General features: G+C 52.1%; 1 protein-coding gene across 1 annotated transcript in view; it reads right to left on the reverse strand.

Annotated features, from left to right (window-relative positions):
* The window catches only part of LOC306714566 (uncharacterized protein), a gene marked incomplete at its 5' end in the record, with an annotated part of 23736 nt that extends 11220 nt beyond the window's left edge, over window positions 1-12516 (reverse strand). The window contains one exon of the mRNA XM_079184613.1: window positions 12500-12516. Coding sequence (XP_079040739.1) covers window positions 12500-12516 — 17 coding nt within the window. The remainder of the gene's footprint in view (window positions 1-12499) is intronic.
* Window positions 12517-12973: the final 457 nt, after the last annotated feature.

Here is a 12973-nt window from a genome sequence, read left to right on the forward strand (position 1 = left end):
GGTGCGGCTGTTGTTGTTGCTGCAGTCGTAAGTGCGGCTGTTGTAGTTGCTGCAGTCGTAGGTGCAGATGTTGTAGTTGCTGCAGTCGTAGGTGAGGCTGTTGTTGCTGCAGTTGTAGGTGCGGCTGTTGTAGTTGCTGCAGTCATAGGTGCGGTTGTTGTAGTTGCTGCAGTCGTAGGTGCGGCTGTTGTAGTTGCTGCAGTCGTAGGTGCTGCTGTTGTAGTTACTGCAGTCGTAGGTGAGGCTGTTGTTGTTGCTGCAGTCGTAGGTGCGGCTGTTGTAGTTGCTGCAGTCGTAGGTGCTGCTGTTGTAGTTACTGCAGTCGTAGGTGAGGCTGTTGTAGTTGCTGCAGTCGTAGGTGCGGCTGTTGTTGTTGCTGCAGTCGTAGGTGAGGCTGTTGTCGTTGCTGCAGTCGTAGGTGCGGCTGTTGTAGTTGCTGCAGTCGTAGGTGCGGCTGTTGTAGTTGCTGCAGTCGTAGGTGCGGCTGTTGTAGTTGCTGCAGTCGTAGGTGCAGATGTTGTAGTTGCTGCAGTCGTAGGTGAGGCTGTTGTTGTTGCTACAGTTGTAGGTGCGGCTGTTGTAGTTGCTGCAGTCGTAGGTGCGGCTGTTGTAGTTGCTGCAGTCGTAGGTGCGGCTGTTGTAGTTGCTGCAGTCGTAGGTGCGGCTGTTGTAGTTGCTGCTGTCGTTGGTGCGGCTGTTATAGTTGCTGCAGTCGTAAGTGATACTGTTGTCGTTGCTGCAGTCGTAGGTGCAGATGTTGTAGTTGCTGCTGTCGTTGGTGCGGCTGTTGTAGTTGCTGCAGTCGTAAGTGATGCTGTTGTCGTTGCTGCAGTCGTAGGTGCGGCTGTTGTAGTTGCTGCAGTCGTAGGTGCAGATGTTGTAGTTGCTGCAGTCGTAGGTGAGGCTGTTGTTGCTGCAGTTGTAGGTGCGGCTATTGTAGTTGCTGCAGTCGTAGGTGCGGCTGTTGTAGTTGCTGCAGTCGTAGGTGCAGATGTTGTAGTTGCTGCAGTCGTAGGTGAGGCTGTTGTTGCTGCAGTTGTAGGTGCGGCTATTGTAGTTACTGCAGTCGTAGGTGCAGATGTTGTAGTTGCTGCAGTCGTAGGTGAGGCTGTTGTTGTTGCTACAGTTGTAGGTGCGGCTGTTGTAGTTGCTGCAGTTGTAGGTGCGGCTGTTGTAGTTGCTGCAGTCGTAGGTGCAGATGTTGTAGTTGCTGCAGTCGTAGGTGAGGCTGTTGTTGTTGCTACAGTTGTAGGTGCGGCTGTTGTAGTTGCTGCAGTCGTAGATGCGGCTGTTGTTGTTGCTGCAGTCGTAGGTGCGGCTGTTGTAGTTGCTGCAGTCGTAGCTGCGGCTGTTGTAGTTGCTGCAGTCGTTGGTGTGGCTGTTGTAGTTGCTGCAGTCGTAGGTGAGGCTGTTGTCGTTGCTGCAGTCGTAGGTGCAGCTGTTGTAGTTGCTGCAGTCGTAGGTGCGGCTGTTGTAGTTGATGCAGTCGTAGGTGCGGCTGTTGTAGTTGCTGCAGTCGTAGGTGCTGCTGTTGTAGTTACTGCAGTCGTAGGTGAGGCTGTTGTTGTTGCTGCAGTTGTAGGTGCGGCTGTTGTAGTTTCTGCAGTCGTAGGTGAGGCTGTTGTCGTTGCTGCAGTCGTAGGTGCGGCTGTTGTTGTTGCTGCAGTCGTAGGTGCGGCTGTTGTAGTTGCTGCAGTCGTAGGTGCGGCTGTTGTAGTTGCTGCAGTCGTAGGTGCGGCTGTTGTAGTAGGTGATGCTATTGTAGGTGCTACAGTCGTAGGTGCTGCAGTCGTAGCTGCGGCTGTTGGAGTTGATGCAGTCGTAGGTGCGGCTGTTGTAGTTGCTGCAGTCGTAGGTGCGGATGTTGTAGTTGCTGCAGTCGTAGGTGCGGCTGTTGTTGTTGCTGCAGTCGTAGGTGAGGCTGTTGTCGTTGCTGCAGTCGTAGGTGCGGCTGTTGTAGTTGCTGCAGTCGTAGGTGCGGCTGTTGTAGTTGCTGCAGTCGTAGGTGTGGCTGTTGTAGTTGCTGCAGTCGTAGGTGCAGATGTTGTTGTTGTTGCTGCAGTTGTTGGTGCGGCTGTTGTAGTTGCTGCAGTTGTAGGTGCGGCTGTTGTAGTTGCTGCAGTCGTAGGTGAGGCTGTTGTAGTTGCTGCAGTCGTAGGTGCGGCTGTTGTAGTTGCTGCAGTCGTAGGTGCGGCTGTTGTAGTTGCTGCAGTCGTATGTGCAGATGTTGTTGTAGTTGCTGCAGTCGTAGCTGCGGCTGTTGTAGTTGATGCAGTCGTAGGTGCGGCTGTTGTTGTTGCTGCAGTCGTAGGTGCGGCTGTTGTAGTTGCTGCAGTCGTAGGTGCGGCTGTTGTTGTTGCTGCAGTCGTAAGTGATACTGTTGTCGTTGCTGCAGTCGTAGGTGCAGATGTTGTAGTTGCTGCTGTCGTTGGTGCGGCTGTTGTAGTTGCTGCAGTCGTAAGTGATGCTGTTGTCGTTGCTGCAGTCGTAGGTGCGGCTGTTGTAGTTGCTGCAGTCGTAGGTGCAGATGTTGTAGTTGCTGCAGTCGTAGGTGAGGCTGTTGTTGCTGCAGTTGTAGGTGCGGCTATTGTAGTTGCTGCAGTCGTAGGTGCGGCTGTTGTAGTTGCTGCAGTCGTAGGTGCAGATGTTGTAGTTGCTGCAGTCGTAGGTGAGGCTGTTGTTGCTGCAGTTGTAGGTGCGGCTATTGTAGTTACTGCAGTCGTAGGTGCAGATGTTGTAGTTGCTGCAGTCGTAGGTGAGGCTGTTGTTGTTGCTACAGTTGTAGGTGCGGCTGTTGTAGTTGCTGCAGTTGTAGGTGCGGCTGTTGTAGTTGCTGCAGTCGTAGGTGCAGATGTTGTAGTTGCTGCAGTCGTAGGTGAGGCTGTTGTTGTTGCTACAGTTGTAGGTGCGGCTGTTGTAGTTGCTGCAGTCGTAGATGCGGCTGTTGTTGTTGCTGCAGTCGTAGGTGCGGCTGTTGTAGTTGCTGCAGTCGTAGCTGCGGCTGTTGTAGTTGCTGCAGTCGTTGGTGTGGCTGTTGTAGTTGCTGCAGTCGTAGGTGAGGCTGTTGTCGTTGCTGCAGTCGTAGGTGCAGCTGTTGTAGTTGCTGCAGTCGTAGGTGCGGCTGTTGTAGTTGATGCAGTCGTAGGTGCGGCTGTTGTAGTTGCTGCAGTCGTAGGTGCTGCTGTTGTAGTTACTGCAGTCGTAGGTGAGGCTGTTGTTGTTGCTGCAGTTGTAGGTGCGGCTGTTGTAGTTTCTGCAGTCGTAGGTGAGGCTGTTGTCGTTGCTGCAGTCGTAGGTGCGGCTGTTGTTGTAGTTGCTGCAGTCGTAGCTGCGGCTGTTGTAGTTGATGCAGTCGTAGGTGCGGCTGTTGTTGTTGCTGCAGTCGTAGGTGCGGCTGTTGTAGTTGCTGCAGTCGTAGGTGCGGCTGTTGTTGTTGCTGCAGTCGTAGGTGCGGCAGTTGTAGTTGCTGCAGTCGTAGGTGCGGATGTTGTAGTTGCTGCAGTCGTAGGTGAGGCTGTTGTTGCTGCAGTTGTAGGTGCGGCTGTTGTAGTTGCTGCAGTCGTAGGTGAGGCTGTTGTTGTTGCTACAGTTGTAGGTGCGGCTGTTGTAGTTGCTGCAGTCGTAGATGCGGCTGTTGTAGTTGCTGCAGTCGTAGGTGCGGCTGTTGTCGTTGCTGCAGTCGTAGGTGCGGCTGTTGTAGTTGCTGCAGTCGTAGGTGCGGCTGTTGTAGTTGCTGCAGTCGTAGGTGCGGATGTTGTAGTTGCTGCAGGCGTAGGTGCGGCTGTTGTTGTTGCTGCAGTCGTAGGTGCGGCTGTTGTAGTTGCTGCAGTCGTAGGTGCGGCTGTTGTCATTGCTGCAGTCGTAGGTGAGGCTGTTGTTGCTGCAGTTGTAGGTGCGGCTGTTGTAGTTGCTGCAGTCGTAGGTGCAGATGTTGTAGTTGCTGCAGTCGTAGGTGAGGCTGTTGTTGTTGCTACAGTCGTAGGTGCGGCTGTTGTAGTTGCTGCAGTCGTAGATGCGGCTGTTGTAGTTGCTGCAGTCGTAGGTGCGGCTGTTGTAGTTGCTGCAGTCGTAGGTGCGGCTGTTGTAGTTGCTGCAGTCGTAGGTGCGGCTGTTGTAGTTGCTTCAGTCATAGGTGCGGCTGTTGTAGTGGCTGCAGTCGTAGGTGCGGCTGTTGTAGTTGCTGCAGTCGTAGGTGAGGCTGTTGTCATTGCTGCAGTTGTAGGTGCGGCTGTTGTAGTTGCTGCAGTCGTAGGTGCGGCTGTTGTAGTTGCTGCAGTCGTAGGTGCGGCTGTTGTAGTTGCTGCAGTCGTAGGTGCGGCTGTTGTAGTTGCTGCAGTCGTAGGTGCGGCTGTTGTAGTTGCTGCAGTCGTAGGTGCGGCTGTTGTAGTTGCTTCAGTCGTAGGTGCGGCTGTTGTAGTGGCTGCAGTCGTAGGTGCGGCTGTTGTAGTTGCTGCAGTCGTAGGTGCGGCTGTTGTAGTTGCTGCAGTCGTAGGTGCGGATGTAGTAGTTGCTGCAGTCGTAGGTGCGGCTGTTGTCGTTGCTGCAGTCGTAGGTGAGGCTGTTGTCGTTGCTGCAGTCGTAGGTGCGGCTGTTGTAGTTGCTGCAGTCGTAGGTGCGGCTGTTGTAGTTGCTGCAGTCGTAGGTGCGGCTGTTGTAGTTACTGCAGTCGTAGGTGCAGATGTTGTTGTTGTTGCTGCAGTTGTAGGTGCGGCTGTTGTAGTTGCTGCAGTTGTAGGTGCGGCTGTTGTAGTTGCTGCAGTCGTAGGTGCGGCTGTTGTAGTTGCTGCAGTCGTAGGTGCGGCTGTTGTAGTTGCTGCAGTCGTAGGTGCGGCTGTTGTAGTTGCTGCAGTCGTAGGTGCAGATGTTGTTGTAGTTGCTGCAGTCGTAGCTGCGGCTGTTGTAGTTGATGCAGTCGTAGGTGCGGCTGTTGTTGTTGCTGCAGTCGTAGGTGCGGCTGTTGTAGTTGCTGCAGTCGTAGGTGCGGCTGTTGTTGTTGCTGCAATCGTAGGTGCGGCAGTTGTAGTTGCTGCAGTCGTAGGTGCAGATGTTGTAGTTGCTGCAGTCGTAGGTGAGGCTGTTGTTGCTGCAGTTGTAGGTGCGGCTGTTGTAGTTGCTGCAGTCGTAGGTGCGGCTGTTGTAGTTGCTGCAGTCGTAGGTGCAGATGTTGTTGTAGTTGCTGCAGTCGTAGGTGCGGCTGTTGTTGTTGCTGCAGTCGTAGGTGAGGCTGTTGTCGTTGCTGCAGTCGTAGGTGCGGCTGTTGTAGTTGCTGCAGTCGTAGGTGCGGCTGTTGTAGTTGCTGCAGTCGTAGGTGCGGCTGTTGTAGTTGCTGCAGTCGTAGGTGCAGATGTTGTTGTTGTTGCTGCAGTTGTTGGTGCGGCTGTTGTAGTTGCTGCAGTTGTAGGTGCGGCTGTTGTAGTTGCTGCAGTCGTAGGTGAGGCTGTTGTTGTTGCTACAGTTGTAGGTGCGGCTGTTGTAGTTGCTGCAGTCGTAGATGCGGCTGTTGTAGTTGCTGCAGTCGTAGGTGCGGCTGTTGTCGTTGCTGCAGTCGTAGGTGCGGCTGTTGTAGTTGCTGCAATCGTAGGTGCGGCTGTTGTAGTTGCTGCAGTCGTAGGTGCGGATGTTGTAGTTGCTGCAGGCGTAGGTGCGGCTGTTGTTGTTGCTGCAGTCGTAGGTGCGGCTGTTGTAGTTGCTGCAGTCGTAGGTGCGGCTGTTGTCGTTGCTGCAGTCGTAGGTGAGGCTGTTGTTGCTGCAGTTGTAGGTGCGGCTGTTGTAGTTGCTGCAGTCGTAGGTGCGGCTGTTGTAGTTGCTGCAGTCATAGGTGCGGCTGTTGTAGTTACTGCAGTCGTAGGTGCAGATGTTGTTGCTGCAGTTGTAGGTGCGGCTGTTGTAGTTGCTGCAGTTGTAGGTGCGGCTGTTGTAGTTGCTGCAGTCGTAGGTGCGGCTGTTGTAGTTGCTGCAGTTGTTGGTGCGGCTGTTGTAGTTGCTGCAGTCGTAGGTGCGGCTGTTGTAGTTGCTGCAGTCGTAGGTGCAGATGTTGTTGTAGTTGCTGCAGTCGTAGCTGCGGCTGTTGTAGTTGATGCAGTCGTAGGTGCGGCTGTTGTTGTTGCTGCAGTCGTAGGTGCGGCTGTTGTAGTTGCTGCAGTCGTAGGTGCGGCTGTTGTTGTTGCTGCAGTCGTAGGTGCGGCAGTTGTAGTTGCTGCAGTCGTAGGTGCGGATGTTGTAGTTGCCGCAGTGGTAGGTGAGGCTGTTGTTGCTGCAGTTGTAGGTGCGGCTGTTGTAGTTGCTGCAGTCGTAGGTGAGGCTGTTGTTGTTGCTACAGTTGTAGGTGCGGCTGTTGTAGTTGCTGCAGTCGTAGATGCGGCTGTTGTAGTTGCTGCAGTCGTAGGTGCGGCTGTTGTCGTTGCTGCAGTCGTAGGTGCGGCTGTTGTAGTTGCTGCAATCGTAGGTGCGGCTGTTGTAGTTGCTGCAGTCGTAGGTGCGGATGTTGTAGTTGCTGCAGGCGTAGGTGCGGCTGTTGTTGTTGCTGCAGTCGTAGGTGCGGCTGTTGTAGTTGCTGCAGTCGTAGGTGCGGCTGTTGTCATTGCTGCAGTCGTAGGTGAGGCTGTTGTTGCTGCAGTTGTAGGTGCGGCTGTTGTAGTTGCTGCAGTCGTAGGTGCAGATGTTGTAGTTGCTGCAGTCGTAGGTGAGGCTGTTGTTGTTGCTACAGTCGTAGGTGCGGCTGTTGTAGTTGCTGCAGTCGTAGATGCGGCTGTTGTAGTTGCTGCAGTCGTAGGTGCAGCTGTTGTAGTTGCTTCAGTCGTAGGTGCGGCTGTTGTAGTTGCTGCAGTCGTAGGTGCGGCTGTTGTAGTTGCTTCAGTCATAGGTGCGGCTGTTGTAGTGGCTGCAGTCGTAGGTGCGGCTGTTGTAGTTGCTGCAGTCGTAGGTGAGGCTGTTGTCATTGCTGCAGTTGTAGGTGCGGCTGTTGTAGTTGCTGCAGTCGTAGGTGCGGCTGTTGTAGTTGCTGCAGTCGTAGGTGCGGCTGTTGTAGTTGCTGCAGTCGTAGGTGCGGCTGTTGTAGTTGCTGCAGTCGTAGGTGCGGCTGTTGTAGTTGCTGCAGTCGTAGGTGCGGCTGTTGTAGTTGCTTCAGTCGTAGGTGCGGCTGTTGTAGTGGCTGCAGTCGTAGGTGCGGCTGTTGTAGTTGCTGCAGTCGTAGGTGCGGCTGTTGTAGTTGCTGCAGTCGTAGGTGCGGATGTAGTAGTTGCTGCAGTCGTAGGTGCGGCTGTTGTCGTTGCTGCAGTCGTAGGTGAGGCTGTTGTCGTTGCTGCAGTCGTAGGTGCGGCTGTTGTAGTTGCTGCAGTCGTAGGTGCGGCTGTTGTAGTTGCTGCAGTCGTAGGTGCGGCTGTTGTAGTTGCTGCAGTCGTAGGTGCAGATGTTGTTGTTGTTGCTGCAGTTGTAGGTGCGGCTGTTGTAGTTGCTGCAGTTGTAGGTGCGGCTGTTGTAGTTGCTGCAGTCGTAGGTGCGGCTGTTGTAGTTGCTGCAGTCGTAGGTGCGGCTGTTGTAGTTGCTGCAGTCGTAGGTGCGGCTGTTGTAGTTGCTGCAGTCGTAGGTGCAGATGTTGTTGTAGTTGCTGCAGTCGTAGCTGCGGCTGTTGTAGTTGATGCAGTCGTAGGTGCGGCTGTTGTTGTTGCTGCAGTCGTAGGTGCGGCTGTTGTAGTTGCTGCAGTCGTAGGTGCGGCTGTTGTTGTTGCTGCAATCGTAGGTGCGGCAGTTGTAGTTGCTGCAGTCGTAGGTGCAGATGTTGTAGTTGCTGCAGTCGTAGGTGAGGCTGTTGTTGCTGCAGTTGTAGGTGCGGCTGTTGTAGTTGCTGCAGTCGTAGGTGAGGCTGTTGTTGTTGCTACAGTTGTAGGTGCGGCTGTTGTAGTTGCTGCAGTCGTAGATGCGGCTGTTGTAGTTGCTGCAGTCGTAGGTGCGGCTGTTGTCGTTGCTGCAGTCGTAGGTGCGGCTGTTGTAGTTGCTGCAATCGTAGGTGCGGCTGTTGTAGTTGCTGCAGTCGTAGGTGCGGATGTTGTAGTTGCTGCAGGCGTAGGTGCGGCTGTTGTTGTTGCTGCAGTCGTTGGTGCGGCTGTTGTAGTTGCTGCAGTCGTAGGTGCGGCTGTTGTCGTTGCTGCAGTCGTTGGTGCGGCTGTTGTAGTAGGTGATGCTATTGTAGGTGCTACAGTCGTAGGTGCTGCAGTCGTAGCTGCGGCTGTTGGAGTTGATGCAGTCGTAGGTGCGGCTGTTGTAGTTGCTGCAGTCGTAGGTGCGGATGTTGTAGTTGCTGCAGTCGTAGGTGCGGCTGTTGTTGTTGCTGCAGTCGTAGGTGAGGCTGTTGTCGTTGCTGCAGTCGTAGGTGCGGCTGTTGTAGTTGCTGCAGTCGTAGGTGCGGCTGTTGTAGTTGCTGCAGTCGTAGGTGCGGCTGTTGTAGTTGCTGCAGTCGTAGGTGCAGATGTTGTTGTTGTTGCTGCAGTTGTTGGTGCGGCTGTTGTAGTTGCTGCAGTTGTAGGTGCGGCTGTTGTAGTTGCTGCAGTCGTAGGTGCGGCTGTTGTAGTTGCTGCAGTCGTAGGTGCGGCTGTTGTAGTTGCTGCAGTCGTAGGTGCGGCTGTTGTAGTTGCTGCAGTCGTAGGTGCAGATGTTGTTGTAGTTGCTGCAGTCGTAGCTGCGGCTGTTGTAGTTGATGCAGTCGTAGGTGCGGCTGTTGTTGTTGCTGCAGTCGTAGGTGCGGCTGTTGTAGTTGCTGCAGTCGTAGGTGCGGCTGTTGTTGTTGCTGCAGTCGTAGGTGCGGCAGTTGTAGTTGCTGCAGTCGTAGGTGCGGATGTTGTAGTTGCTGCAGTCGTAGGTGAGGCTGTTGTTGCTGCAGTTGTAGGTGCGGCTGTTGTAGTTGCTGCAGTCGTAGGTGAGGCTGTTGTTGTTGCTACAGTTGTAGGTGCGGCTGTTGTAGTTGCTGCAGTCGTAGATGCGGCTGTTGTAGTTGCTGCAGTCGTAGGTGCGGCTGTTGTCGTTGCTGCAGTCGTAGGTGCGGCTGTTGTAGTTGCTGCAATCGTAGGTGCGGCTGTTGTAGTTGCTGCAGTCGTAGGTGCGGATGTTGTAGTTGCTGCAGGCGTAGGTGCGGCTGTTGTTGTTGCTGCAGTCGTAGGTGCGGCTGTTGTCGTTGCTGCAGTCGTAGGTGAGGCTGTTGTTGCTGCAGTTGTAGGTGCGGCTGTTGTAGTTGCTGCAGTCGTAGGTGCAGATGTTGTAGTTGCTGCAGTCGTAGGTGAGGCTGTTGTTGTTGCTACAGTTGTAGGTGCGGCTGTTGTAGTTGCTGCAGTCGTAGATGCGGCTGTTGTAGTTGCTGCAGTCGTAGGTGCGGCTGTTGTAGTTGCTGCAGTCGTAGGTGCGGCTGTTGTAGTTGCTGCAGTCGTAGGTGTGGCTGTTGTAGTTGCTTCAGTCGTAGGTGCGGCTGTTGTAGTGGCTGCAGTCGTAGGTGCGGCTGTTGTAGTTGCTGCAGTCGTAGGTGAGGCTGTTGTCATTGCTGCAGTCGTAGGTGCGGCTGTTGTAGTTGCTGCAGTCGTAGGTGCGGCTGTTGTAGTTGCTGCAGTCGTAGGTGCGGCTGTTGTAGTTGCTGCAGTCGTAGGTGCGGCTGTTGTAGTTGCTGCAGTCGTAGGTGCAGCTGTTGTAGTTGCTGCAGTCGTAGGTGCGGCTGTTGTAGTTGCTTCAGTCGTAGGTGCGGCTGTTGTAGTGGCTGCAGTCGTAGGTGCGGCTGTTGTAGTTGCTGCAGTCGTAGGTGCGGCTGTTGTAGTTGCTGCAGTCGTAGGTGCGGATGTTGTAGTTGCTGCAGTCGTAGGTGCGGCTGTTGTCGTTGCTGCAGTCGTAGGTGAGGCTGTTGTCGTTGCTGCAGTCGTAGGTGCGGCTGTTGTAGTTGCTGCAGTCGTAGGTGCGGCTGTTGTAGTTGCTGCAGTCGTAGGTGCGGCTGTTGTAGTTACTGCAGTCGTAGGTGCAGATGTTGTTGTTGTTGCTGCAGTTGTAGGTGCGGCTGTTGTAGTTGCTGCAGTTGTAGGTGCGGCTGTTGTAGTTGCTGCAGTCGTAGGTGCGGCTGTTGTAGTTGCTGCAGTCGTAGGTGCGGCTGTTGTAGTTGCTGCAGTCGTAGGTGCGGCTGTTGTAGTTGCTGCAGTCGTAGGTGCAGATGTTGTTGTAGTTGCTGCAGTCGTAGCTGCGGCTGTTGTAGTTGATGCAGTCGTAGGTGCGGCTGTTGTTGTTGCTGCAGTCGTAGGTGCGGCTGTTGTAGTTGCTGCAGTCGTAGGTGCGGCTGTTGTTGTTGCTGCAATCGTAGGTGCGGCAGTTGTAGTTGCTGCAGTCGTAGGTGCAGATGTTGTAGTTGCTGCAGTCGTAGGTGAGGCTGTTGTTGCTGCAGTTGTAGGTGCGGCTGTTGTAGTTGCTGCAGTCGTAGGTGCGGCTGTTGTCGTTGCTGCAGTCGTAGGTGCGGCTGTTGTAGTTGCTGCAATCGTAGGTGCGGCTGTTGTAGTTGCTGCAGTCGTAGGTGCGGATGTTGTAGTTGCTGCAGGCGTAGGTGCGGCTGTTGTTGTTGCTGCAGTCGTAGGTGCGGCTGTTGTAGTTGCTGCAGTCGTAGGTGCGGCTGTTGTCGTTGCTGCAGTCGTAGGTGCGGCTGTTGTAGTAGGTGATGCTATTGTAGGTGCTACAGTCGTAGGTGCTGCAGTCGTAGCTGCGGCTGTTGGAGTTGCTGCAGTTGTAGGTGCTGCTGCTGTAGGTGCAACTGTTGTAGGTGCGGCAGTCGTAGATGTTGCTGTTGTCGGTGAGGCAGTGAAACAAATCATTATTTTGCCAAACATTTGTGCAACTTTTGACATTTTTGATCAAGTAGCACTCATTATTGCTTACATGAGTCATTCACATTGATTGAGTTGGTTTCAATGTCAAAATCGGTGGTGTTTTGAGCCGCTTCGAGCATTGCTTGTTCAATCTCAGTGTCATTTGGAGTAGATGTCATGTTAAAGGAAACTTCACAATCGTTGATGACTGATCCTTGTCTGCAGAAGGAGAAACAAAAAATTGAGTTTGATGTGTTAGCCACTTACCCTGAAATGTAACAATTGTAAAACTGTATCTCTCAACATAATACCTGAATCCCAACACTTTCCAGGAGTGAAAGGAGGAAGGGAACCTTCTTTTGAACACAGGATCAAGCTGCAGAAACAGAAATAAAGTTGTATTTAAACGACCAGTGTGTAGGTTTTCGGGGGATCTATCAGTAGAAATGAAGTAAAACGTGAGGAACTATGTTTAATGAGTTTCGTCTAAAATTAGCTGACACTAATAATCTAACTAAGAATTTGTTTTTGTTGGCTTAGAATGAGCCCTTCATGCCTATATAGGGAATAAATCCTCTCCCCACGGAGTTTGCCGTGTTGCAACAGTGTTTATACAGTAGCCCAGAAAGGACAAATCAAATACTGGCTCTACAGAGACTGTTTTTATGTTTGGTTGAGGTCATGTAGTTTTCCGACACGCTAATGAGTCTGCAGTAATATGAGGTGTGGTTTTGCAATCACCGGCTCGCACTTTCCGGGAGGAGTGAGCGGAGGGCCATTCAGTTTGTTGTTCCCCTTAAAACCTCTTGAACCCTAAGGCTTTTTTTAGGCCTCTTCTCGAAAATTGTAACCAATACAAAAGAGACTACCATTCTGTAACTACAAGGTCTATTTTAAAAATGTTGATGCTTGAATAACACTAGGGATTGGAAGATTTGATGAGATAAGTAAATATTGTGTACATGTTACTGGTTAATAGTAGCTGGAGACTGAACACAGCAAACAGGGGAAATTGCCAGGTTTGCCTGAAGAAAGAGCACTGCAATTTATTAAATGAGGCCCTGGCTAGCCTAAAAACATTCCCAATTCATAGCACAAAGGGTGCAGGTGCCTCACAAAAAGATTTGGTGTAAATAAAGTGAAGCAAACCCCAGTTATAGGTGTTTATCTAAACAAAAACATGCCAAATTCTCATTTTCGAACCAGGATTTGCAGCTGTTCCATTGTACTTTTATATACTGTATATATGAAACTATATATTTCACTATATTTCACTTTGTTTGTCACCCATATTGTACAATCTATCATAAAAGAGCTGTTTGGCATCATTTTGGCATCATTTTGACCCATTTTGACCTCTCATATCTCTCCTCCATGCATTTTCCTCGTCTCTGTCTGTTTGTCTGGAGCCCTTGATCAGGTTGTGCCAGGCGGATCTTGTCATGTGACCACTCGTTAGAACCGGGTGCTTATTTGGAACACACCCATGTGTTCCATGAAGTGATTGACAGAATTTTCAGCCAATAAAACTCCAAAACCATGCCGCAGTCAGCCCCCAAGCCCCAAGCCCCCGTATGATTCGCCGCCAGTATTTTGACCACCATTTTGACCACCATTTTGATCACCATTTTGGCTCAGATGAATGGAGAATTGCCATTTTAAGTTCTAGACGTACTCACTTAGCAGACGAACACATTACTCATACGGAATAATTTGGGATTTCACCGTTTCACCCTGAAAACCGACTCACGGTATGATACAGTTCAAATATTTGGCAGTGTGGGAGTTGTTCTTTCTGTGGCTTGTTGGCTGTAACTCCTGAACGCTTTCACGGAGAGAAGTTTGGATGGTATGGCTGAAATCTGTGTGAAGTGCTAGTGCTCTGAGCTGCATGATATGCTCGGGGAGACGCTATGGCCCCGGTTTTCGAATCATTCTCTGAGTTGTTGGCTCGCCGTCTGTGGCGTCAAATACATGATATTGTGGCGGATCTTTTTAGTTAGTTAGTAGAATAGTTTATAATGGTGTTTGCAGTGTGTAAAATGGTTTACACTATGAAGTTAAGGAGACTTTTTTCGAAAGAATAAAAGAAAAAAATATTATTTCTTTTATTTATTTCTCCATGAAAAGTCCATTCTACGACATTCAGAACC

This window comes from Pholis gunnellus (assembly GCF_910591455.1).
Source record: "Pholis gunnellus genome assembly, chromosome: 23".
Lineage (NCBI taxonomy): Eukaryota > Metazoa > Chordata > Actinopteri > Perciformes > Pholidae > Pholis > Pholis gunnellus.